The sequence below is a fragment of the Budorcas taxicolor genome, chromosome 17 (genome assembly GCF_023091745.1).
Source record: "Budorcas taxicolor isolate Tak-1 chromosome 17, Takin1.1, whole genome shotgun sequence".
NCBI classification, from domain to species: Eukaryota; Metazoa; Chordata; class Mammalia; order Artiodactyla; family Bovidae; genus Budorcas; species Budorcas taxicolor.
In genome coordinates this window covers 67,479,734-67,507,455 of record NC_068926.1, presented here as the reverse complement: position 1 = coordinate 67,507,455, position 27,722 = coordinate 67,479,734, and the positions used below count along the sequence as shown (strand labels likewise).

General features: G+C 43.4%; 1 protein-coding gene across 1 annotated transcript in view; it reads left to right on the top strand.

Annotated features, from left to right (window-relative positions):
• The window catches only part of PITPNB (phosphatidylinositol transfer protein beta), a 61,906-nt gene that overhangs the window by 24,161 nt on the left and 10,023 nt on the right, over nucleotides 1–27,722 (top strand). Inside the window, exon 8 of the mRNA XM_052654746.1 lies at nucleotides 17,816–17,893. Within this exon, the coding sequence (XP_052510706.1) occupies nucleotides 17,816–17,893 (78 nt within the window). The remainder of the gene's footprint in view (nucleotides 1–17,815; nucleotides 17,894–27,722) is intronic.

Genomic DNA, 27,722 nt, shown 5'->3' with positions numbered 1-27,722 from the left:
GCTCCGGGTGGAAGGCCCCGCGGTGCAGGGGTGCAGCAGGTGGCGGGCTCTCGGAAAGCCGTGTGGGTGGATGGACAGGGAGAGGCAGGGTGGGCCGGGGGAGGGGTCTCCGTTGTGAGTCCAGGGCAGTGGCCCTGAGGATGTGCAACCAGAAGTTCAATTGGCTTCAGATTCTGCGGTTGCTGCCTGCTGGCTCCTTGGTTGCTTAGCCTCTCTGTGCCTGTTTTATCTTGTGTAAAATGGGGCTAATCACCTCACAGGATTAAGCGTGAACACTTAGAGCAGTGCTCAGTGGAATAAATGTTCACCGTCGTGGTCATTATTCGTAGCAGGAGTTCTGAGAATCTGTGTACGAGCATGGTTTGGGGAGTGAATAAGTATGTATGTGCGGTTTTTCACATAAGTATGTGCAGCTTTTTCAGCGCCAAGTTACCCTTTAAAGGTTAGTAAGATAATTATTATTTTTTAGTTGCTCAGTCATGTCCAACTCTTTGTGACCCCATGAACTGGAGCCCTCCAGGCTCCTTTGTCCATGGAATTTCCAAGGCAAGAATGGAGTGGGTTGCCATTGCCCCTCCAGGGGATCTTCCTGACCCAGTGATTGAATCTGTATCTCCTGCATTGCTGGCGGATCTTTACCGCTTAGATACCAGGAAGTGAAAGTGTTACTCGCTCAGTCATGTCCTGTGTAGCCCATCTGGGTCCTCTGTCCATGGAGTTCTCCAGACAGAAATACTGGAGTGGGTTCCCATTCCCTTCTCCATAAACCCAGTAGAATAATAGCCTGTTTTAAAGTTTGCTGATTTTACAGTGCCTTTTTTTTTATTGTGAGAATATGCATATTAGCCACTTTTAAACGTGCAGTGGTGTGACGTGCATCTCCAGTGTTGCCTGTGCGTCACCGCCATCCGGCCCTAGAGCATGCTCATCTCTGCAGCAGGACACTCTGTCCGTCTCCCCACACTGCTCCCTCCCCCCAGCCTGTGTGCCACTGAGTGTTTTCTGCCCCATGGCCTTGTCTGTTGTGGCTGTTTCATATAGCCTTCTGTGTCTGGCTTTTGCTTCTGTGTAATCTTTCCAGGGTGCGTCTGCCACGTCATTGCTTTTCATGGGAGCAGACTAGTCCAGTGTGTGAATGCCACGTTTTGTTTATGCATCCTTCTCTTTGTGGACATTGGGGTTGTTTTCACCCTCTGGCAATTGTAAACAGCGCTGCTGTGAACTGTGTGTCATGCGTGGAAAATACAAGTGCAAATGATATCGTGGAAGGATTCTCAGACCTTTGGACATTTTTTAAAAAAGAGAAGAGACTCAACATGCATATTTTCTGCTATAAAGGGGAGAGGGGAAGGAAAGCTGTGTGGTGGGAGGTGCGGGTGCCCTCAACAGTTTGGCGTGTGTGAAGGCGGAGGTGGGTGAGGCTGGGGTAGTCGAGGGGCTCGAGCTCTGCTTTCCGAGAGCCTCTCGTGTGCCCTCTGCTGGCACGGATGGCTGTCCCACACTCTCCCTTCAGGCTCCATCTGATCTCTGGCCTCCTCTAGTTAATGTTTGCGTCAGAATTAGCTTCTGTGGCAAACACCTAGACCACCTAGCCATCCTTCCCTCTTGCCAGATCCCTTTTGGGTTTTCTGTTGAATTTATTTGTTCATTTGATTCTGCACTTTTATTATGTTCCTTGGAAATGAGAGCCCACGGTGTCAAAGGAGGCTTTGAGGACGTATTTGCATCTCTGAAAGGGCAGTGTTGTCATAGCAGTCAGTCCCTGTCGCAGGGCTCAGTCGGTGTGGCTGGCGCGCCCCCAGTAGCTCCTTGAGGTGGCTCCAGTGCCCTCCAGAGACTCACACTCTGGGTGAGACAGACCCAGCACAGTGAAGTGGTTGGTGCCTGGTGGAGTCTGGGGTCCTTCCTCTCGGGCAGTAGCCTGTGTGTCCTGCAGAGCTTGCTTTGGGGGATTTCACCTTTCTTCGCATCAGTCTTCCCCTCTTCTGAGTTTCAGCTCTTGTTTGTCTCATTGCTGTGTCTTGTTCTGTGTTCAGGAACCTATCTGCTCTTCACTGAGTGGCTGCGTGTGAATACGTGTCAAATGAGCTTAATGAGCTTGAGGGCAATGAAGAAACTGATGACTTGCACCTGGGTGGCTGGGGCGACCCATTGCACACTCCCGTATATCCCTGTGGGCTTGTAAGTCGCACAGCCTCTGTAAGCAGGATTGCAGATGTATGTCCCCTTAGCCCCAGCAAAATTCCACTTCTCAGAATTGGTCCTACTCAGTCTAAAGCAGTGTTGTTCAGTTGCTGAATCGTGTCCAACTCTCTGCAACGCCGTGGACTGCGCACAGCACACCAGGCTCCTCTGTCCTCTTCTGTCCTAGAGTTTGCTTAGATTCTTGTCCATTTAGTCAGTGATGCTGTCTAATCATCTCATCCTCTGTCACCCCCTTCTCCTCCTGCTCTCAGTCTTTCCCAGCATCAGGGTCTTTTCCAGTGAGTCAGCTCTTGCCATCAAAATATTGGTGGTCAAAATATTGGATCTTTAGCTTCAGCCGCAGTCCTTCCAATGAATATTCAGGGTTGATTGCCTTTAGAATTGACCGGTTTGATCTCCCTGCAGTCCAAGGGACTCTCAAGAGTCTTCTCCAGCACCACAGTTTGAAAGCATCAATTCTTTGGTGCTCAGCCTTCTTTATGATCCAGTTCTCAAATCCACACATGACTACTGGAAAAACCATAGCTTTGACTAGATGGACGTTTTGCTGGCAAAGTGATGTCTGCTTTTTTAATACGCTGTCTAGGTTTGTCATAGCTTTCCTTCCCATGAGCAAGCATCTTTTAATTTCTCAGCTGCAGTCATTGCCTGCAGTGAATTTGGAGCCCAAGAAAATAAAATCTGTTGCTTCAGTGTGAAGTACCAAATAGATAAACGTAAGAACTTTATAAGGAAACGATATGAAGTCTCAGATGTTTCTCCATAGGTGGGGAACTAATGTGAATGTGGTTCACCCGTATGGTGGAGTTCAGTGCAGCTTCCAGAAGGGAGTGAGCCTGTTTGTACTGATAGGGAATCCTTTCCAAGATAATGGGGAGGGAACAGGGTAATGTCTATTGCTTGCTTACGTATAGACAGTTGAGAAATAACGTATAAGATGGTGGTAATGGTGATTCTTCAGCAAACGTGGGTAGCTAGATTAGATGTGGGGGACGGGGTAGACGAGGCCGAGTCTGCAGAGGTGTGGACGGCATAGGGGGCCGACCTCTTCTCACTCAGTGTAGGGTTTTCTGTTTCTACATGACAGATCACCACAAATGGAGGGAAGGGTTGTATGATGTAACCTCAAGAATGACAGTCCATCACCTTTGCCTTAGTCGCTTGGCTGGAAGCAAGTCACGGGCTCCACCTGTTCTCAGGGGAGGTGATTACACAAGGTTATGACTCAGTGGAGAGAGAGAGGGGTCATCTTAGGATGTGACTGCCACACCAGCGATCACTTGTACCTAAAACTTGTTCTTTAAGGATAAACTGACGCTGGAGTTGGGAGCTTGGTTCCTATGAATAGGCCAAGGTGGATTTCCAGCAGGGAGGCCTGCAGGTGTGGAGATCCCTCCAAGCTCAGGCTGGTACCTGAACTCCTGGAAGGCTCCCCTGGTAGCTCAGCTGGTAAAGAATCCGCCTGCAATGCAGGAGACCCCAGTTCAATTCCTGTGTTGGGAAGACGCACTTGAGAAGGGATAGGCTACCCACTCCAGTATTCTTGGGCTTCCTTGGTGGCTCAGCTGGTAAAGAATCCACCTGTAGTGTGGGAGACCTGGGTTCGATCCCACTCCAGTATTCTGGCCTGGAGAATTGCATGGACTTTATAGTCCACAGGGTTGCAAGAGTCGGACACAACTGAATGACTTCACTTTAGTCTCAGTCCAACTTAATTCCTTGGTTTTCATTTTGTGTTTAATGATCCCTAGTTTTTCTTGAATGAGCTAATTTTTCTTAAATGGTTGAATTTCTGTCCTGCATATTACTTGCTTTAAAAGAAATGGAAACAGTAATTTTGAGAGGGTTTAGCCACGTCTCCCAAATCAGGATGAATATGAATTGGGTGGAAGTTAAGAAACCAGAAGTTGGGAGTGAAGCTTGAATCTTTTTACTCCACCTGGTGGGCGTTTTCCGTCACTGCAGGTGGATTTAACCCAAACACAGCCCTTAACGCCATTTTAGTTAAGAGCAACTGTTGATGACTTTGAGTATCTAATTCTCAATGCTGGTTTGCTGGTGTCAGACAGTTCTCATTGTACACTTGCTGGGTTTGGGTCACGCTAACATACCATATTTCACCGCGCACAGAAGGGGTGTGATTAGATCCACAGTGACTCTGAATGCTCAGGTTGGGGGCTTTGACGTCTTTACGTAATCGAAGGATGACATTGTCACAATGACTCTGAACTTCTGCCAGTGTGACGCAGTCACCGAGTAGTTTGCTACAGGAATCATACATACGTTTAAAGTGATGGGTTACTTGGTTTTTTCCCTTGATGCCTTAATGGGAAGTCTGCATAGGACTTCATGTGGCCAGTATTTTGTATAGTTTCTAGAAGATACGTCACTGCCTAATGAAAGAGCTGAGCAGTCTGTGACTTCGGTGTAAATGTCCCCACCCGGCCATCTTCTGGCCAAACAACAGATTTCTTGTTTTAGTGAAAAGAGGCATTAGAGTGAAATACTAGGATGTTATAGTCTTTAAGAAGGAAGGCGCCTTCTGCCACCAAGCACATGCCCCTGCCCGCACTCACCTCCTGTGTCCTGTCAGCCTCCCACCCAGCCCCCATTTCAGATATAACCCGGACGTCACTCCTCAAAAGACTTCCTCAGTAAACCGGGTTCCCCTTGTGGGCCTGGACTGGACTGATCACCTCTGTGTTTCTAGGACCCAGCAAGGTGCTCATTGCCTATGTCAAGAGCTTTTCAATAAAGGTTTGGTGGGAAGGTGCAGACTTTTACCCCTGTGCGGTATTAAAATTAGGGGATGGGGTGGGCAATAGTTTGGAGGAAATGAAGTTTTTATTGTTAGAGTATTAAGTGAGCAAATGCTGCTTCAGTTCCTTCTTCACTAATCCTAGACCATGATGTATATATGATGTACCTTCAGTTCTAAAAACTGTCCTTTCTACATGAGCAGACGCCTTTCTGTGAGATTAAAAAGTGTTTCAGTTAGATCAGATTGTAAGGAGGAGTCAAGGTGTCCAGCATATATTCCGGTGGAATATAAGCTTCAAAGTGTTTTTAATTTCTAAAGTTGTTCTTGATACTTAACCACAGTAAAAAGCTGAGAATCCTTTAAATGTCCTAATGAAACGCACATGCATATCTTCAGCTCATTTCCAGAATATACACAAATGAGTCAGCTGACATCTGCTTCTGCTTTTGTTTTTAAGGTATAAATTTGAATCTGGCCCCTTTTAATCATCTCCAGCACTTTGTCTAAGTAGCTTCCCATGATTTGTATACAAAAGTCACTTCCCAGGAGAGAGAGACTCTTTAAAGTGTGAGCTGAAGTGTACACACGATTAACATCAGAGAGACCTTTATTTTTGGAAGTAATTTGAAAGAAAATGAGCATGGTTTAAAAAAAGAAAAAAAATTGGAACCACATTTTTAGGTATTTGTGTGTAACCAGAAAGGATTGTATCAGCCTTCCTCTGTAGTCTATGCTTCCTCTAAAGTACATGTATGGGACTTGATTTTTACCATTTCCAGTTCTTTTTTCATAGAAAAAGTGTTCGATTCACATTTTTAAGGCTCACAGGTCTAAAAATGATACATAGCTTAACATCTGTTTTTTAGATGTCAATAATAAGCAAATATTGATGGCCTAAAAGTATTAAGTTGTTCGGTAGATGTAGTTTAAAACTATAGCTCCATTCCAAATGAAAATGCAGCAAGTTTAAAGAGAATGATTTTTGCCCCTCGTGTCAGCATCTTAGAGTGTATTGATTAAAGGTGAAAGATTTTTCCTAAATGAGGCATTTCAAAACCAAGAGTTGCCCAGTTTTGTAAACTTGGTGCTGGTTGTCTGAAGATGGTATTCCTAAAAGGAGGAGACAAGTTGGAAACTCACATGCTGTATTGATTCTGGGTCACAGACAGGATATGCACGGTGTGGTCTGATTGATCGAGTCCTTGGCGGAGACTTCCTCGGGGAGCTCGGGGGGGCCCTTTCACTGTGGGGGACCCAGTACGCTTGTACTTTTGAGATGAGGCTCAGATTTCATTCTTATCTCTTCCTTGTTCCGACCTTTTGAACCCCCCTTTGCCCAGTTTGTCGCTTGCAGGTTCTCATCCTTTCCTGCCCACGAGTATAACTGCCACGGTGGCCAGGTCGGCACCTCCGGGGCTCTGGACCCTGTCCTGCTCTCCAGGTGATCTCTGCTCACTCTTGAGAAGAGCTTTAGTGCCCTGTTCCCGGTGAACAGGGTAGGGGGAACTCTTCTAGGATTTTGGAAGCCCAGGAAATCTCAGTTGGAGGCCATGGTTGAGAACATCCACAGCAGTCATGAGTTGCACTGTTAAGGAGTTTGAGCCGAGCGAAGTGCTGTGACTTGCCATTACTGACGGAGGGCAGCCAGGACTCAAGAGCAGTGCTGCTGACTTACTTCTTCTAGAACATCTCTCTGCATGGCGTTTCTTCCTTAGCATGATGTTGATGAAGAGCATTCTCGACTGATGTAGAACAAGCAAGTGCCTGCTCTTCCGTCCATCTTCCTGTGCGTCCCCTGTTCTCCCCCACCCCATCGTAATAGCAGTTTTCATCGGTGGCCTTGGTTCCCTCCATCCGTAACCCCTAAACTCTGGCATGTTTGGAAATTTGCATGCATAGAGTAAAAGGATTAGAGACCCTGGGATGTCTTTTGATGTGGGTACTTAAAATAGAGAACATCACTCATATATTTTCATGTTCACTTAGCAAACATTTATTGGAACTAGCTATTTGCTCTCTGTTGGCATGGTAAATACTTTTCCAGATAAAGTAAGAATTGTGTCTGTCTGAAGAGTGTACAGGATTCTTAGTCAGTGAATGTGTTAAAGTGTTTCTGAGTGGCTTGGAGTGAGTTTGTTCTGATCATGTAATCTGGTGGTGTGTAGTGCCCTCCACCAAAGAGCTTTTTTTCTCACATCTGATAGAGACCAGCGCTGGACTCCAGGGTGCCGGCAAAGTCCGGGTCCGTAGGCTGACAAGACGGGAGATTTGGAGTTTATTACCTTACTAAATGAAGATGTGAAAGTGTTAGTCGCTCAGTTGTGTCTGACTCTCTGTGATCCCGTGAACTGTAGCCCTCCAGGCTCCTCTGTCCATGACATTCTCCAGGCAAGAATGCTGAAGTAGCTTGCCATTCCCTTCTCCAGGGGTCTTCCCAACCCAGGAATTGAGCCCGGATCTCCTCCATTGCACGCAGATTCTTTACCGTTTGAGCCACTAAATGAAGAGCCCCATCATTTAATTGCATATCCACAGACAGTAATGGGATTGGTGGGGTCATCCAAGCCGCTTGTAGGAAGTCCCGTGATGATGGCGATCTCCAGGAAGATGAGTTGGCTTCTGAAGTTTGTGCTTTTCGCTTGTTCTTTCCAGCACTGACTGTTTGTTCCCTGGTTATGATCTGTATGTTTGGTGAATATGTTTTGGTGGGCAGAGCAGCAGTTGACAGCAGAAGTATGCTCCTCTGAATCTGATTTTCTGAAGTCTCGGTTGCCTTTGGAAACGAGCGTATAAGACTTGCCTTTTCCACCCATTGAGGTGTTTTTCTCGGAGGAGGCAATGGCACCCCACTCCAGTACTCTTGCCTGGAAAATCCCATGGACAGAGAAGCCTGGAAGGCTGCAGTTCATGGGGTTGCTGAGGGTTGGACACGACTGAGCGACTTCACTTTCACTTTTCACTTTCATGCATTGGAGAAGGAAATGGCAACCCACTCCAGTGTTCTTGCCTGGAGAATCCCAGGGATGGGGGAGCCTGGTGGGCTGCCTTCTGTGGGGTCGCACAGAGTCAGACACGACTGAAGTGAGTTACCAGCAGCAGAAGCAGCTGTTTTTCACTTTGAGCACCATTCCATTATTTGAGTATTGAACAGTCTGGCACTTTATAAGTGTTTTAAACCTTGAGTATGTATTGTTTTAAAGTTACTGCTCTTTTCAAACATACTTTTTCCTAAATGTAAGCCATGGAAAGCTGTTGAAACATGGTATAATGTATTTAGGCGTGTAAATTTTGGTCAAACTTAAGCAGTGTTTGTTTCTTGTGCTCTAGGAAGGATTCAGGCATATCTTTTCTTTTGATCAGACGTTCTGTGAGACAGTGCCCAGATGTTACACATTTGAGCAGATAGTCTTGGCAATATGTGCTTTATTGCACTGCCTTCAGAAAAAAACTTCATAATTTTAAAGAAATGTAAGAATCAGAAAACATGCTTTCTAAATAATCTTTACAAGATTACATTTTTTTTCCTCTTTAAAATTAGAAACATGATGAAGTTCGACTGGAAAAAGTTAAATATTTGATCGGACCATATGAAATTGTTAATATTTGTCAGCTTTTGAGCTGCAAAAATGACACTTTGGGGGTCAACCTAATAGACTTCAGAAATAACCCTTGGTAGATGATAATGGTTAGGGCTGGTTGTCACTCCAGTTCGTTCTTGCTCACAGCTTTCTGGAAACACCTGCATCTTAGATGTTCCTTGTATCCCAGCTGCTGCTTCTCACTTCCTGAGAAGGGCGGTCTGCCTCCCAGAGCTGTGGCTATCCTGTTCTTTAGCCCTGAAAAGAGCTTTTGTTTATTAGAAGTCTGTGGCCAGCTTCCAGCAAGTGCGAGGAGCCTGAGGTTGCCCAGTGCTTCGAGTCTCCTTGGCATGAGCCCACACCGAGCCTAGTTGAGAACCTCTTCCTTCTGCCACTAGAATAAACCCAGATACTCATTTCTATCTCCAAAGGGTGCTGCTTATTCCTGGCCTGTGTTCAGGAGTTCCAAAAGCTCTTTATTAAAGTGTGTGCATAATAAAGAGGTGAGAACTGTGACTCAGTTCCTGACTTGGAGTCGTGGCCTCCTTCAGCTCCGGAAAAAAAGACAACAGAACAACTCAAGTTGCAGGTTTTGAGGCAGCAGTGGTCTTGCTTTTGCTTAAGAAATTTCGCTTGTTGGTGGCTTGTCTCATCCCCCTTTGCTATGCTGTGAAGCAAACCATTGTCAGGATCCTTTTTGTAGTGACTTTCAGAGGCATTTTGTTTTTTCCCACCGTTTCTCAAAGAAGATATAAATAAATGTAAGCATGGTTCTTATTAAAAAGAAATGTGAAAATGTTTCCCACTTGCTTCTGCTGCCTTACATGGTCAAGTACTCTGGAATACTTAGGTTTGCATCCAGGGGTGGACTTAGAGAATGTCCTGTGTGTTTGAAGGCATAGTTGGATGGCAGTGCCCTCTTGTGGGAAAAGAACACATTGCTTATCTCCTGCTAGCTTAAATCTTGGCAAGAATATAAAAATTCTCCCTGAAAACTCTGCGTATACCAGCTTATGTGGCAGAAGATACTTTTCCCACTAGAACCTGTTATTAGTGTTTACTTCTAAATCTTTTGCACGGCTTCAGAGTTTAAAAAAAAAAAGAGAGGGTGATGGAGGTGGTCAAGTGTGAAGTTTTCCTGGGTGGGGAGAAATGGTCTGGTAAGAGTTAGAAAACTTTTTTTTGCGGGTTTTCTTTTGTTTTTGAGCAGCTAATGACAGATATTTTTAAAGAAATCAGCATAAACAGCTCCGAATCAAGTTTCTAAAGTGTATTCCTTATGAAGGCCCAAAGCAGTGGAAGCCCTCAAGGAGAGGTTCTTTAGACTGATCTGGGAGTGAAGTGTTTGAGCCTTATCAGGTGATGAGTGTAAACCACATCGCATTTTTGCAGTGAAGTTTTCTGAGCCTGGCTGTCCACAGGACAGCATCTCTCTGCGTCCTAGCCCTGCTCAGCTGCTGTCAACTTGGTTGGGCAGGACCTTCACTTTCTCATCCCCAATTGCGATGGTAGTACCTTGTCCCAAGGTTGTGAGGAGGATTAAGTAGGAGGAGGTGTGTGCCCAGAACAAAAATAAGGTTTCCAAAAACAGCAGCAGGAATGATCCTGCTTATCAGATTTTGTATTATTGTTTGAAAAAAAGAGTTAAATTTTTTCTGCAATTATAAGATGATTGTTAAATATTATATATTTTGAAGTTAAAATGTATAATTTAAATTGTATGTTTATAATGTTTAATTAAATATTATATTTAATTATATACTTATAATTAAGCAACTGAGCTTAGTCGCTCAGTCATGTCCAACTCTCTGAGACCCTTTGGACGGTAGCCCGCTAGGCTCTTCAGTTCGTGGGATTTCCAGGCTAAAATACTGGAGGGGGTTGCCACTTCCTCCTCTGGGGATCTTCCCAACCCAGGGACTGAACCTGTCTCTCCTGTGTCTCCTGCATTATAGGCAGATTCTTCACTTGCTGAGGAATCAGGGAAGCCATATCCTATTGGTGTTTATTAAATTGGTGCTAATGTAATCAGTGGGGTCCTGAGCAGCTGTGCCTGAAGCCCAGGTCATGCACCAAAATGAACATTGTACTGGAGAGGGCTCACCTGTAAGTTCTCAAGAGGACATTCCCACTCTAAGGAATTTAATGTAGTACATTTTGCGGTCTACTGTCATTTAAGGAAATGCATTTTATGTTAAGAATAGGAATTCTTTACCATCTGAGCCATCAGGGAAGCTTCCTTGATAACTCAGCTGGTAAAGAATCTGTGTGCAATGCCAGGAGAGCTGGTTTGATTCCTGGGTTGGGAAGATCCCCTGGAGAAGGGGAAGGCTACCCACTCCAGTTTCTTGGACTTCCCTGGTGGCTCAGCTGGTAAAGAATCTGCCTGCAGTGCAGGAGACCTGGGTTCGATCCCTGGGTTGGGAAGATCCCCTGGAGGAGGGCATGGCCATCCACTCCAGTATTCTTGCCTGGGAAATTCCCACGGACAGAGGAGCCTGGCGGGCCATAGTCCATGGGGTCACAAAGAGTCAGACACAACTGAGTGACTAGGCACAGCACATATTAAATAAAACTTTCCTAAACTTACTATTTACATTTTAGGCGTATGCAGTTTAATTTTGAAATATATAATATTTAACAATCATCTTTAATAAAACTGACTTATTGGTGTGTTGGTACTTAATTTCATTGATGTGAAGAGTTTAAAATATATTTTTTAATGCTATAATATGTAAATACATAGTAATAAATATGTGGCAGTAACAAATACAGCATATATTTGTGCATGAAGTATGGGCTCCTCCAAACCAGTAGCCTGCTGACCCCTGTAGGGGAGACCTGGGGGATACCTACCAGCCCTGGCTCCCCGGGAAGCCCCTCTTCTGGTCCCCAGCTATTTGGTTTCCCTGCTGGGTTGTTGACATCAGGTTTTTGGTTGTAACTTCTTTTCATGGCTGAAATTCTGGTTTTTTTTTTTCTCTTTCTGTATTAATTTGTAACCTTCCAAAGGCTTTGAGAGGTCTGCCTTCATAAACATGACAGGGTTGGCAGACTCTGGCTGTGATTCGGACAAGATGAGAAAGAATGGAGGAGGCGATTGCCCTAGCTATGCTCTAGCCCAGCAGTGCCTGAGGCTGGGGCCACCTTTCAGCACAGGGTCCTGTTGACAGCCTCCGTCCCCCTCCCCTGTCCACCACGCTCGCCCACCCGAACTCTCACTGTGCGGGGTCTCTGTGAGGTTGAAAAGATTACAAGCAAGTGTTCTGCTTGGGTGTGTAGGTTTGACTGCATTTCTCAGTTCTCAGGGCAGTTGTTTAAAAATTCCGTTTTAAGGATTCATTGGTGAGAAGCCAGTAAGGATTAATGAGAGGGCTGAATTAGAGAATATTTTTTAATGCCACTCTGTTCCTTTGAGGTACATTCAGCAACAGAAACTAGGCCAACAAGTTATTGACAATTAGTGGTCCTTTGGGAATCTGCTTTAATGAATAGATAAGAATGATTTGTAATTAGCATAATAATTATATGCAAATGAATGCTTCTGAATTGCTCTAAAACACTTCTGAACTGTTTAAACAGCCCTCCTGAGATCTTGTTACTCTATTAATTTGTGTAGCAAATCTTTTTTTCATAGATCATGCAAAGATAAACTTCAGTCCGGCCCCTGTCCGAATTATTATAAATTCCAAGGTGGTAGGACCTGAATTAATAAGATTTACTTATACTATATTAATGGTACTCTGTGGGAACCTGAAAGGGTGAGGAGTCACTGGGGAGATGTAATTAAAAATCAGAAAGAAAGCTGCTTATTTGAAAATTTGAGTTTCTTAAACAAGTTAGTAAATGTTAATTTCTCTTTACACCTCTTGTTACTTGGCAAAATTTAATGCAAACTTTTTATTTTTTTTTTAATAGGCTTTCCCTTTGGAGTCACCTGAGTTTTCTCAGCTCCAGTGAGTTACACACTGGGGTTAGTGATGATAGTATCTGTGAACCCCTTTTTTCTAAGTGCCACAGTACTGAAAAATCCAGCGCAGTGCTAATAAATGATATTTGTTATTTATCTTCCTATTTAATTCAGCTCTCTCCCCATCCTGGTCTTTACTTTTAGGGTGTGATTAGAGGAAGTGAGCTCTGCTGAGTTGAGCAGCAGTATCTGCATTTTAAACTTGGTGATTATCTTTGAGCTATTTGAATAGACACCTAATTAATCATTGTATGCTAAAGGACAGCATTTTACAAGCAGGCTGCAGGATTCTAGTATCCCTCTCAAGTTTTTGTTTACCCTGTAGAGCTGTTTCTCTTTGCCAGGGAGGGCAGGTGTGGAGGACTTGCTCACATACGTGGTTCTGGCCAGCATTTCCTTTTCTCACTGTACAGGTAGCATCACCTGCGGTGACCCAGGCGTGGTTCTTTAAGCAGTTTCTGGTGTCTGGAGCTCTCGATTTTTCCACAAGCTGTTAAGAAGCTTCTACCAGCCTGCCCCCACCTCCTGCTCCCTTCCCCATTCATAATCATGAGTTCAGTCTGGGCTCGCTCAAGGACGTTCGGGTTGGCTCAGCACAGATTTTGTACTTGCGTTTGGGGTTGGGGGGGCAGCCACTATGCTAAAAGATTCATAAAACTAATATTCTTTGTCTTCAGAATGAATCTGGTTTCTGTTGAGAGTTTCTATCAAGAGCTGTAGTGAGTAACAGATGTACACCCAAGAGGTAGCACAACTTTTGTATTCCAGTGACAGAAAACAGTTATTTATAAGAATTTAATGAATGTATTCTGTGGCTCCAGCATGGAGACTCAGTAATCCACTTATTTACCATATTAGATTTTATTTGTTCTCCAAAGGGTGTCTTGACTTGCCTCCTTTTTTACTTAAACAGAGTTTTCGATTAAACAGAGTTGTGTTAACACTGATCCGCATCTGCCTTATGCTGAGACCATTGTTTTCCTGTTGTTCAGGCACCAGCATTGGTGGAGCGAGCAGTGTCTGGGGACACTACACCTAACTTGATAATGATGGTTTTACTAAGCCCTTATTCCTGGCCAGGCCTCTGGGCATTTTATACAGACAATTAAAATTTGATCATAAAAAAATTTTAAACACAATGCACCTTAGCAATAAGATTTTTCTACTTTTAAACATGATTTTAAAACTCATTTAAAAAATGCTTTTCCTTGGCCCAGTGAATCTGCTGTTTTTTTGTTTTCTTTTTTCTTTTTTTTTCCCAAGGATTACAGAAAGTACATAGCAAATTCAGCCTTCAGAATACCCAGGAGCTGAAGACTCAAGTAGGCTACAGCTGTCTTCACCCACAGTATTCTAAAAGAACTAATGAGATGAGAAGTCTGCAGCTGGTGGCAAGCACAATAAACCATGAGCCAAGGGCTTCTCTTCATCAGAGCCTCCCCTTTCCCCATGGGACCCCAAAGGAGACAGAATACTAACAAAGCCAGCAGGCTGTCTCATTCCACACTATTGCTCATTTGCAGCTATAATTGGTAGCTGAGGTTGCATTCTGTATGCTGAAACTGTCATACATGAAGGAATATATTTGTTCATTGTGATACGGATATAAATCAGCCAGTTGATTTCAGATATAGAAAGACAAAACTAGATACCCAACAATAAAATTGTAGCCAGAAAGATACTGTTTAAAAAATTTATATAAATACAAAAGTGAGGTTAATAAAACCACACTTGCTTGCTGCTTGTTAATACCTTGCTACTTAATTCAGCTGATTAAACATCTATGTATTCAAACTAACATTAAAAAGTGCAAAAATTCCTGGGTTTTGAGAAGATGCATTTTCCTCATCTGTCAAGGTTAAGGTGCTATTGTTAATAATTGGGTTTTGTTAACATTTCCAGTGTATCTTTAATGTTGCTGCTTTATATTCAAGGGAAAAGAGCAGAAAGGGGAGACTTAGCTTTGGGGGGGGGGTGTGTGTGTGATGTTTTATATGCACACACTCGTGCCTTCTGTGTGTGTGTGTGTGTGTGATGCTTTATATGCACACACTCGTGCCTTCTAGGAGGATCCACTTCAGTATCTATGGTGCTGCTGCTGCTTGCCATTTTTGAAATGTGTTTCGTTTGTGTGGCTTGTGTGGATGCCCTTCTGCCGTCTTCCTGTGTGATGGCCCAGAATGAGCCTCGGACAGAGGGAGGGTGAGGAGGCTGGTGTGCAAGTCCCCAGGTAGGCGGGCCGTACCACCTCCTTGTTGGACCGTGGTTTCCTCACGTGTGAAATGAGGCGGCTTGGGTGGTCTTCAGGGTGCAGTCCCTTCTAACATGTTGTGACTCCGTAGTTCAGAAAAGTTACCCAGTTGACAGCACTAATAATGAAGGCTCTGAAATAGCTTACTCCATATTTTTCAGTTAATTATGTCAAATAAGTATTGAAAAAATCCCCTAAGTTGTCTCCCTGGTGTGGTGCTGGATGGGGTTAGGACGGAGAAAGGAGTGTTGTCCAGAAGTCCATCTAATCAACTCGCCTAACATTTTCACATTCAGTGCTGCGGCCTTAATCCTGCGTCAGCCCTTCTCCTGGGGCACCCACCCCCTTAATTAGTTTACCTCTACATGACAATCATTTATGCTGATTACAATTTAGACCACGCTCACTTTTCTTAAATTAGTTCTGCCTTGGTTTGTCTACTGCCCTATTGTATACTGTCGGTCCTGCTAACACTTGTGTACACTGTATTTTGTGGACTTTGTCTTTCTTTCTGTCTTGGAGCTGGCAAGTTTAGACTCCACAGAGGTAGTTCTGCGGTCTCTGTTTCGTCAGTTCTAAGATCCCCTTCCTCATTTTTCTCCTCATATTTTAATATAGTCGAAGTCAGATTTGTCCTCCAGTTGTGGCATGTTTTATTGGCCTGGTGTTTTCCTTCTTAATGGTACATAAAATAATGGAGCATCCTGTAATTGGCAGTCTCTCAGAGTCAGGAAATGTGATTATTTACTGTTCAGCTCATGCAGGGCCCCATAATATCTTAGATTTTGTGAAAAAGCAAAAAACTTGGGCATCTTGGTCACAGTAAGGTCACACCCCGCTTAGTAAAAAAGCAAAAAAAAAAAAAAAAGGTGTTTTTCCCTCAAGTGGGATGAACTGTTAAGTGTTAAACACTGGCTAGGCCCCTGAACATTATACAGATAATTAAAATTTTATCATAAAAGATTTTAACACAATGCACTTTAGCAGAAAGACTTTTCTTCTTTTAAACATGATGTTAAAACTCATTTTGAAAACAGTTTTCCTCAGCTGGTGTTGATCGGCTTCCATTCTGACTGTAATTTCTTCTCTCCATTCCCTGCTGGCAGTGGGCATGTGATCCCTGCGGTTCCGGGTACCTTTTGTCTCTCTTGCTTTGATTCCGGCTAGACTGACTTCCCAGGATCTGGACCCAGGTGCTGGCTCTTCTGCTCTTGGACCCCAGACTACCTCTTAGCATCTTGTGCCCTGCTTGGTGCTTATGCAGTGCACCGTTCTCTGTGATGGCTGTTCAGTAAATAGACCTTGAATCGAGGGAGTTGATGTCAAAAGTGATTATTTGATAGGATGTTAAATGCTTTCAGTTTTGGAGGAAATTGAGTTCGTCTCTGAGTTTCCAAGGCTCTGACCTAAAAGAAAATGTTGCTTGGTTTGTTAGCAGGAGAGCTGGTGTCTCACTGTGAATCCAGGTCTAGGGGCCACCTGTGCAGTTGGTTCTTTTTTTTTTCCTCAGTCCACAGTGAAGTTGTTAATTTTAAGGTGTGGTTCTAAACTAGAATTTAAGAGTTCCTGTTAGCTGACAGTAATTGAACTCTCTGCTGATGTGCCCAGACACACCGTCTGGCTGCAGTTGTCCGACTCCTTGCAGTCGGCTCATCCCAGCTTGTCCTGGAAGGCGCTGGCTGACCTCCCCCCGTGTCTGCGCCGTGTTGCGTGTTTCAGCAGCAAGGCCCAGTGCGGCCAGTCAGGTTCGCCTCTGTAACCATTTAGATAGGCTTTGAGTTCAAGGTCACATATTTGCCCAGTTACCGCCCCTTAAAGAAGTTCTGTTATGTACCTGAACCTCACTTTTCTCCTTCCTCCTATGATTTATTTGTAACTTTCTCTTTAGAAGCTGCTAACATGCCATATGCATTTACTGACTGACTGTCGAGTCTTGATTTGCTGCTTCTCAGCCCGTTTTCTTTGATTTTGAAAGTCTGTATCGTGCTTTGGTGTGCGTTCAGTGCTTGCACTGACTTAATCTGTAAAACAGTGATATTTCTTCATATTGACTTGTCTGGGCATTTTTCTCAAAGTAGGTGGTCCTCCACAAATCCTGTGAAGGACCCCTGCTTTAGAAGGACCCCTGCCCAAGAAGAAATGGGCTGTCTTTTTGTAATATTTTCACCTGATCTCTGTTCACTGTTACTATTATAACTCAGTTCGTTTTTTAAATCTGGACGTTAACTATTCAAAAATAATTTTTAATTTCTGTATGTGGATTACGTGTGTGTACGTGCGAAATGACACAAGAACTTTCGTAAAGCAGACAGGATTAAAAGGATTTACTTCTCTTGTATTTTCCATTCTACCAGAAAGACTATATTAAGGGAAACAGAATTTATACACACAGGAACGTTGCATAAAACCTAGATTTTAGGGCTGTGCCCTGTGACATGCTTGTAACTGAGTCCCATATGGAGTTGTGAAGCCCTCCCTCACATCACTTGGCCATGCGGGACTGACCTGAGTGTGGTCCCTAAGGCGTTTGTACTGGTGACTCTCCATGGACAGGCTCCACCTCAGACCCAGACGTGGCAGCACTTGGGGTGCACAGAACCCACGGTTCTGATCTGTGTTTCCAGTCATGGTAGTTGCTCTCTAGCGTGTGTTAGAGTCTCATGAGCATTTCAAAACTGGTGTGGGTCTGCTTAATTTCTTGAGTGTGATGATAAGTATATCAAAATGCTGAAACTGTTGAGAAGTGTTTAAAATTTGTTCTTAGAGATACTAACAGCAATCCAGCAACCAGTTGTGGTGGACTTGTTGATCAAGACTTGTATTGCTTTTTATTATGTAGTTGTTTTGCCTTAAGGTAAAAGCTTAGAGCAAAGAGAACCCAACGGACAACTTAATGTCACATAGAAGCATTTCCCTGCATTTATGCAAAGCACAGTAAGCCAAGTCGGTTTCTGTCCTGTGTTTAGTAGCTGCAAAGGGCTATTCTGGCCGAGGTTAGAAAATTTTTCTCGGGTTTTCTTCTCCGCCTCTGACTTTGTTTTGCTTTGCAGGACTACAAAGCTGATGAAGACCCAGCATTATTCCAGTCTGTCAAGACCAAGAGAGGCCCTCTGGGACCCAACTGGAAGGTACTGGATGCTGACCTTTCTGACAGGCAGAGTCTTGGCAGCAGGACACTTGACAGGTCCTGAGTTTGGAGGAGCTGGCGACGTTTAAGTGAAAAATAGAAATGGCACAAAAACAGTTTTATTTGCGATAAGGACTCACAGCCAGTTGCAGTTGGCCAGCAAGTCTGTGCTGCATTAACAAACAGAACAGAGCCAGGCTGTCACTTTCAGCATAATGCTATTCTGATAACTCTTACAAGAGACAAGTGATTTAGTCTTTGGGGATTGTAATGTTCTCTTTTGAGACTTGAAGCAGTACAGAAGTCTATGTTAAATGAAGGTTGATAGTTTTAAATTTAGTCTTGGTAAAAACTGAACAAGTTCACCTTCCCCAGGCTCATGTTCCGGGCCTTTTAATAGTTATATTTTGGAAAGCAGGGCACCAGAGAGCAGTCTTGATGGCAAGTGCTCTAATAAAAAGCACATCCTTATTTTTATTTGTGGAAGTAAGGAAAGCAGTATCCAGGTAGTAATTTAAATCGCTATAGAAATATAATGGATTTTAAAGACACCCGCTAAACCAAACGACAACCCCTTAGAGAAGGCTTAATGTGTTGATGGCAAATTATTACAGCTAATTTGACAAGAGAAGAGGAGCATAAAAACCTAAACATGCCCAAAGCAGATTCTCTACCAATGGGATTTTACTTGGTAACCAATCTGTTCATGCTGAAGCCAGTCACAGGTCATTGATGAATGATGTCTAGGTGCTAGCTGTTGCTTGTAGATAGGGGATTACTATAACAGCCCCACAAGAACCCACTGAGTGGCTCTCCATGGGTGTTGGACTGTTTGGGACTGTCTTGCACATCAATTAAAATGAAGAATGAGTCTGACTTTCTTCTCTAAGAGACGATTCATAATTATCTTATTTTCATGCTTGTTCTCTTAGAGTTTGGTTCAAGATTCTACCAGTTTAATGGCCATGACTAGAGACTTCGAATACCCAGAAAGTGATATATGTCGCTTAGAAATTAAGGGACAAGTTCAGTACATGTGTTCTAAATTCACTCTAATGGATTTAAAAAAACAACACCCCTTTCAGGATTTCTCGCTGTGAACTTTAGAACTCACCCTGAGTCAGAGGAGAAGCCTTTTCTCTGAGATTTAACAGATTTAACACAGGCCTTGAGAGAGAGAGAGAGAGAGAGAACTGTGCTGGAGCGGACAGGAGGCTGCTTGCGAGGCTGCCGGGGGTCCTCACAGGCTGTCTGGTCCCAGTAATACCAGCTCCTCTTTTCAGGGAATAGTAGGGGGCCGTGAGCTTGAGACATGGAGGTGAATTAAATCTTGCATTTTCTTCACATTGTCAGTTTTTCAAGCATAAGCTTGAAAAGGTGGTGCTATATAATATGGTGGGCTATTTATGTTTGGGTGCCTATCTTTCCTGTAGGAACTCCTAGCCAGTTTTACAAAAGACAGCAAACATAGCTTGACAGTCTGATTTCTACCTGATTTCCAACCTTTGGGAACTTGGGATATGACATTTACTACTTTTTTATTTCTGCTTTTTACCTCTTCAACTAACATTGCTTTGTCTTTTTATTATCCATTAATGGTTACTTAAACTTCTAGAAGAGGTTTAAGTTTTAGAAATGTGAATTTTGCATTTTTTCGGGTTGCAATGTAATGAATTTTTACCTCCTGTGTGTGTGTGTGTGTGTGTGTGTCCGTGGCAGGGGGTTGAACAATAGCTGGGTTCTCAGGGAGAGTGTGGCTGATAGTGATACCATTCTATCCATTTGCCTGTCAGTTGTTAAACTCGAGCCAGATGATGGCAGGTGCAGCTACTCCATAAGTTGGGTTACTGTTTAACTGGATTTCAGTGAGTTATCATGATCTCAGAAATAACTCAGGTAGTCAAGAATAACTAAGGAACCCATCTCTTACTGCTGAGATAGATAATGAAAAGTAAGAAGGATTTACTATCTAGAAGGATTCCAGGGAAACAGCTGGAATCATAGGAGCCTCGGGACTGACTTGCCCTTGTCGACGTCTCCTGCCGCTGTTCAGCAGGCCCTACTTGCATGGCACCAGAGGGAGCCCCAGGGAAGGGTGACAGTGGAAAGTTTCTGTCCTTCTGAAATACAGGAATAGGGAAGAAGCGCACGGTGCTTGGGGCAGAGGGGAAGGAGAAACCCGTCATGGACCCGCTTCCCCAGGGCTGCATGGGACAGTGCTCCGGACCAAGTGGTGGTCCTGCTGCGCCCCAGAGGCGCTCCGTTTCCCTCCGCAGACTCGCCTTACCAGAACACATCCCAGAGTGCATCCTCTGCCCCGTGCACACCCCGTGATCTCTCTGAAACTTCCCTTCACTTATCCCACAGTGGTATTTTCCTTCTGAATTATTGCAGTATTTACTGCTTGTCTGCACCAAACTGGATAAGGGAAAAGAACCGTTTTCTTGGTACCAGGCGCAATATGAGGTCATATTTAATCTTCACAATTTTCCTATGGGGTAGATACAGTTGCTTCATTTTATAGATGAGAAACTTGGCCAGAGAAACGCGGATAATAGTCACAGAAGAAACGTCTGCTGCTTCTGTCATACCTGATTCAGTACTCATCCCGGAGATGCATAAGGCATGGAGACACAGCAGATTTTCTCTCCTCATCCAGAGACACCGCTCACCAATACATACCTTTTTGCCCTCCTGTATCATGGTAGGGGTGTGGCTCTCTTATTCATGGTATTTGCCAGAATTTGATACTTCTCTTAATACCAGTCATATTTCCAGTGGTCTGGGAAGCTGTTAGGAGACAGTGGCACTAGGGGAGACCCATTAAAAACCCACCATGAATCTTACAAGTTGTGACTTAAATAACTTAACTGAAGCGTGTTTCCACATCTCTAAATTGGGAGTGATACTAGTAACTGCCTCTGAAGGTTTGTGTGAGAACTAATGAGTGTTATATTCCCAGCAGAGAGGGAGTGTACAGTAAATGGTAGCTTCCTGTTGTCAAGCCTCTGTCATCTCCTGGGCGTAGTGAGATCAGTGAGTGTGCCGCCTTGTTGGGGACACAATCACTCCTTTTCTCTGTCTAGTGTCCAGGGGCTCCCATGGTTCTGGTGTTTGGGGATCGTCCATCGCATCCTGGTTCACCCGTCCTTACCCCTCGTGGTTATGAGTGTTTAGTGAGTGCTTGACCCAGGGTCAGCCGTAAAGCAGAGGCTGCACAGTTTTAGAGCCTTTGCTAGCAGGGGGTCATGGGGTTACCAGGGAATAATCGATTTTCATATATTCTGTATTTGTTAAGAGTACAGACTTCTTTAGTTTATGGTATGATACATAGCTTTTTAATTTTTTTTAAATTACAAACCTAGAGGTCCAGACTTTAGATGTATATATATTCATTTTCCCTCTAAAAAAAAGAATTTTTAAAATCTGAGCACATGAATTATATTTTGTTATTTAGGTCCCAACATTTGGTTGAGTCTGCATAATAATAGAGTATTTTATAACCTGATAAACATTTTTGCTTCAAGGCAAAGCCATGCATTTCTCATGGATGTAAGTGTGTTTCTTCTGAATAGCATTAGACATATATGTATGTGTAGATTGCACACATCCATATTGTGGTTCCTTTTGTGTTTCAGGGGTGTGATTACCAATAGCAGTGACTTATCCATTCACATGTGGATACCTTTAACTTTCCAGTTTGCTTTCTCTGATGGGTGAGGAGTTGTCATGTTAACCAACTGAAACAACACCTTTGAAGATTATAGCATGGTCTAATTTTTTTCTTCATTTAATCCAGATGCCTCATGAAGACATCAGCTGTTGTGCCTATAAACACACACACACACACACGTGTGTGTGTGTATGTGTGTATGATAGTTAATAATTAGGCCTGTAAAGGTCTTTGTCAGAGGCTTTGCTTGACATGTCTTGGAAGACTTGGTGTCTGAATACTAGGGTATTAGGGGATCGAGTTGAATAAAGAAGTTGATGCAGAAATTGTGGTGGGTTTTATATTCCCTTCTTACATATCTTTATATAAATAGACTCTTTCTGATCTTGAAGACACGGGCAGTTTATCTCCTGTGCCAGTTCCTTCTAGTCTGCACGGAAGCACCGGCAGCTGGAGCTTGACCTGGCCTAGCAGTTGCTGCGCCATTCACCCACGTGGGCACGCTTTAGGTTCCTTTTGGACTTAACCATGGGGGCTGTTCTGGATTCTCCAAGCCGGGGGAGGACAGCCGTCGGTGGGTCATGGGAATGCTGCTGTATTTTCTGCCGTGCTGCCAAGACGCCTTTTTCGTGTTCCCCTCACACCCGTGGAAAGAAGGCAGATGTAGTTGCTGGTGGCCTAACGTAAAGATACCAAAGGTTTCTGTGGACCGGGAATGGGGAGAATGAAAAACGGGGGGATGAGGGAGAATTTGAAACCCCGCTGTGGAAGCCTCATTGAGGTCGAGACTGGCAGGGAAGCAGCCCAGATGGTCCTTGAGAGGCTAATGAGCCCTGCCCCTCACTGAGCCACCTGAGGAGGAGGACTGGGGGATGCTCTCCTGAGTCCTCCCCTGGACCCGGCTCTGAGTCCGGGAGGGATGTGAAGGCATTTAAAACCTGCCCCTCGCCTGTGATCTCACATTGGAAGCCCCATGGGGGGTGGTATAAAGAGGCTTAATAATTAGTTTCTAGTTAGACCACATTATGGATTATCTTTGCAGACCCTAAAACATGGCACGCTCTCTCTTTTTTTTTAAGTATTTGGTTTGGCAACTGGGTTTTTAATTCAGTATAAAAAAATAGGCGTTTCACCCTTCAGTTCAGTTTAGTCGCTCAGTCATGTCCGACTCTTTGTGACCCCATGAACCGCAGCACGCCAGGCCTCCCTGTCCATCACCAACTCCCGGAGTTCACTCAAACGCATATCCATCGAGTCGGTGATGTCATCCAGCCATCTCAGCCTCTGTCGTCCCCTTCTCCTCCTGCCCCCAATCCCTCCCAGCATCAGGGTCTTTTCCAATGAGTTAACTCTTTGCATGAGGTGGCCAAAGTATTGGAGTTTCAGCTTCAGCATCAGTCCTTTCAATGAACACCCAGGACTGATCTCCTTTAGAATGGACTGGTTGGATCTCCTTGCAGTCCAAGAGACTCTCAAGAGTCTTCTCTAACACCACAGTTCAAAAGCATCAATTCTTCGGTGCTCAGCTTTCTTCACAGTCCAACTCTCACATCCATACATGACCACTGGAAAAACCATAGCCTTGACTAGACGGACCTTTGTTGGCCAAATAATGTCTTTGCTTTTGGATATGCTGTCTAGGTTGGTCATAACTTTCCTTCCAAGGAGTAAGCGTCTTTTAATTTCATGGCTGCAATCACCATCTACAGTGATTTTGGAGCCCCCCAAAATAAAGTCTGACACTGTTTCCCTATCTATTTCCCATGAAGTGATGGGACCAGATGCCATGATCTTAGTTTTCTGAATGTTGAGCTTTAAGCCAACTTTTTCACTCTCCTCTTTCACTTTCATCAAGAGGCTTTTTAGTTCCTCTTCACTTTCTGCCATAAGGGTGGTGTCATCTGCATATCTGAGGTTATTGATATTTCTCCTGGCAATCTTGATTCCAGCTTGTGCTTTTTCTAGCCCAGCGTTTCTCATGATGTATTCTGCATATAAGTTAAATAAGCAGGGTGACAATATACAGCCTTGACGTACTCCTTTTCCTATTTGGAACCAGTCTGTTGTTCCATGTCCAGTTCTAACTGTTGCTTCCTGACCTGCATACAGGTTTCTCAAGAGGCAGGTCAGGTGGTCTGGTATTCCCATCTCTTTCAGAATTTTCCACAGTTTATTGTGATCCACACAGTCAAAGGGTTTGGCATAGTTTTACCCTTAGTGTGTATTAATTATGCAACTCCTAAGAGGATACCAGAAGAGCCATTCTGTCTCTTCCAGAAGCTGAGCTCCCCAGGAGCAGCACATGATTAGTTCCAGCCTTATTTTGGGCCCTTGAATGCCTCTGTTCATGGACAGAGCCAGAGAACTGGGTGTGGACGGATGGGGTGTCCCGCTCGGGTGCATGGAGTACGTTGACAAGGTGGGCCTCTTGTGTCTTCCTGACACTGTCAGGGACAGAAACTTCTTGCGTTTCACTTGAAGGGTGAACTTGTGATTTCACTTGTACTTGGTGTCACTCCTGGAGTAATTGGACACAAGCATGAAGCATATGTCAGAGTTCTGATTAGTAAAATGGGTGTGAGCTACAAAAATATTAAGTATGGAGACATGGAAAGTGTGACCAATCATTCTCTCCCAGGCAATAAGCTTTGCTGTCTTTATTATTGTGAAACTTACTATGTAAGTTTAACCCTGGGTTAGTTTAATCTTTTGAACTTGATCCCTCGTTTACTTCTTCCATCTGACAGCCTTTGCCCAACCATAGAAGAATCTCCTGACTCTGAAACCGTCTGAGTATCAATATCAATGCCCTGCTCATGGCCCTTGGTGTGTCCCGCGTCAGGGACACAGTTCACAGGTTCACACTCCCTCCCTTAGCCCACCCACTTCATCCCCACCTTCGTCCCCACCCTCCAGACTCTCAGCCTGTAGGCCCTGTGTCCAGTGCACTTGATAGGTGCAGTGCCGAGCACAGGGGTCTGTCTGCTCAACATAGACACTTAGTAAGTATCCACCGAATTCAGGTTAGCCATCTTAAGTAAACATCAGTGTTAGACTCGCCATGTACTTGCAGAGAATGTAATGTCCAGTGTTGGCCTGTCCACATGGCTACCAAAATCGGAACAGATTGAGGGAATGGCTGGGAATGGTAGAATCGGGCTCTGCCTGAGATTTCGGCACGCATGCTTGACACACGTAGTGTGATCTTCTATTGATGTTTACTGATGGGTGCACTGGCAGCGGCCCCAGTAGTGCATTTATTCATAGCATTTCTTGAGTGAAATCTGGGCTGGAAACTTAACCTTACGAAATCAGCAGCTGAAATTGAGCATTCAAATTGTCTAAAATTGAAAAATTAAAATATGAAGGGGGTGTGAGCCTTATAGAAACTGCTGTGTCCTTGCAAAATGTTAACTGGTAAAATGTAGCATATATCTGTTCTGTCTTTATCCCGACACATTTTAAATAGGAAAGAGTATATGTGCAGTTGACGTGTAGGGTGACATTGAGGGCACGCTTTCAGAAAATGATTCTGCAGAATGCCTTTGGGGCTTCCCCACCCCCCTTTCACATTTGTGTGTGTTTGTCACAGATCCAGGAAACCAGTTCTTGTGGAGCGCATGGGCTGATTGCTCACCAGCCCGGTTAAACACGCTACGTTTTGTTTAATTACGTTGTGTGGCTTCAGTATACATTACTCTCCCTTAGGCCTTGTCCACATACCTCAGAGTAACCTAATATGTGTCGTTAAATTAAAAACATGATTTGAGTTTAGGGGTTTCGTTTATAGTTAGAAATGTGAAATGTAAGGAATTCAGTGAATACACAAACTATTTAAATACAATTTTGGAAACATTTCACAACTAGCTAGTACTACAGCTGAAACTTAAATCATGTGGAGATGAGTGATTTGGGGTTCTTCTGTTAGCCCATGACTTTATTTTTTATAGAACTTCTGATTCTTATATTTTGATAACCCACCATCCTTTACCTTTTATTTTCAGTTGCTCTTTTTAATTTTCATGCCGTAATCTGTATAAAACTTGTATTTTCATTAAATACAAGTTGAATAATTTTATTTACTCCTATATTAGGTTAGGAAGTGTTAGGGTTGGGCTGGATTGTAATTAGCTGTGAGTGATCCACATTTAGATTGTGGCTTTATTTGTTAGGGGATTTTTTTTTTTTTCCAACTGGTGGAAGAGGAAAGAATCAGAAAACATTTGTATTATTGAAGGCCAGAGAGCAGACTCTGCCCTGGGCCAGCATCACGTGAGTCTCCTGAAGGCTGGGCAGACCAGCCAAAACTCCTTCAGGTTATCTAGATTCTGGAACACTGCTCAGAATATGGGGGTCACAAATATTTTGTCCCATTTAGATTACCATTTAAAGGTTACATATCTTTTCATAAGAATACTTCTGGTAACTCTGAAGAGTTGATAATATTTTACTCTACGTTTATACTTCATTTTTGCTTTAGAAGTTTAAGATGAGGAAAAATTAAATATGGACTGGACCAAAGTTATATATTAAAGATCTTAATTCAACTTTTAGCTTTGATTTATGAACCATCAAAAATAGGCAGAAAAACATTTATTGTTGTAATCAAAGATGAATGAAGATTTAAAATAGATCCCAGATACTAATAATTTAAGGCAAAGTAAATTGTTGTCCTAAAATACTCAGCTGACAGCAAAAGCTTTTATTTTAGAGTCTTACTTTTTAAGTGTATTAGTTTTTTCCTGATTATAAAATGATACATATTTATGAAGTTTTGAAAAAAGTCAGTTGTAGCCTCACCATTCAATCATCGCTATTTGTTATATTCCCTAATTCACATAGTTTATTTTGTTATAGATGTTTATGCTTTACACAGATACCTACTTATACTCATGTTATGCTTTGTATTCCTTCATGTAACAGCCCATTGTTTGGAAGACCTGTGAGGTATTTCACCAGCTGTTTCAGTGGGTATGGCATTTACTAAGTCCAGGCTTATGCTGTTGTAAACATATCTGCAGTGTTGTTATTTTCTTACCTGATGAATTGTGATACATTACTGAAAGTAGAATTATCAGGTTGAAGTGTATACGGCATCTATATAAGATACAAGCAGCTTTAAGACTTTTTAATTACTTAGTGTCAGGATGCCCCCCCACCCCACCCGCTTTGCCCCAGAAAGATTATGCCAAAAGAATTCTTTTTTTTAACCACTTATAGTCAAGTTCATTATTGTCTGTCATTAAGTAATAGAGACTTTTCTTATTTTCTTTATTTTGTCACTAGTTTTAAGACCATAGCACAGATAAAGAGGTGAATTGCAAAAGTCATCTTTAGATTGGATGAGATCTCAGATAGGACAGATGTTAATAATGTAATATGATAATAATAATAATAATAATACAGTGTTAATAATAACTGAAAATATATAACTTCTGTGTTCTCATCTTTCTCCAAGGCTCTTTAAGATTATGTTTCTATATGTCACCTCGGTGCCTCCCGCTTTCTTGTTGATATTATGGAGAATTAGGCCAAGAAATAAAGACAGCAGGCTGTTTGTTTACTTGTTGATTTTGTAATTGATTTCCATATTCTTCCCTGAACTTTTTTTTTTTAATAATTGGATAGAAAACCAAAAGCAGATTGACTATACATTTTACATCCACGGAAGAGAGCTCAGAGAACTGGTTCCTTTTTGTCCTATCACTTACAGTTTCCAAACTAAATTCTGTAGACCAGTAGATTTCATCAGTTACCAGTAGTCGTTTTAATTGGCTTGAGCAGCCTGCCAAAGTCACTAGGAAGATGTGAGAAGCAAACTCGGGTGATTGTTGGAGTCACGTGTGTGTGCTCTGTTCTTGGAGGCCCGGCTTGGTGTAGGCATGTGTGTATTAAACTTAGCTTACTCTTTAATTAGAACCATGCTTCATCCTGCGGTTTTTCTAAAATGGGGGGAGGGGTGGGTGGATTCTGAAGAGCTGGTGTTCTAGAAACACCCAGGGTTCTCACTTAGCACCGGCTGTCCATCGACGTGGAGTTTGGAGAACGAATCTCTCAGTAGTGCGACGTGGAGTTTGAGAACGAAGCTTTCAGTAGCCCATAATTAATAGGGACCTTGGAATGTTCCATTCCTGGAAGGTGTCTTAGGGCTAATCAG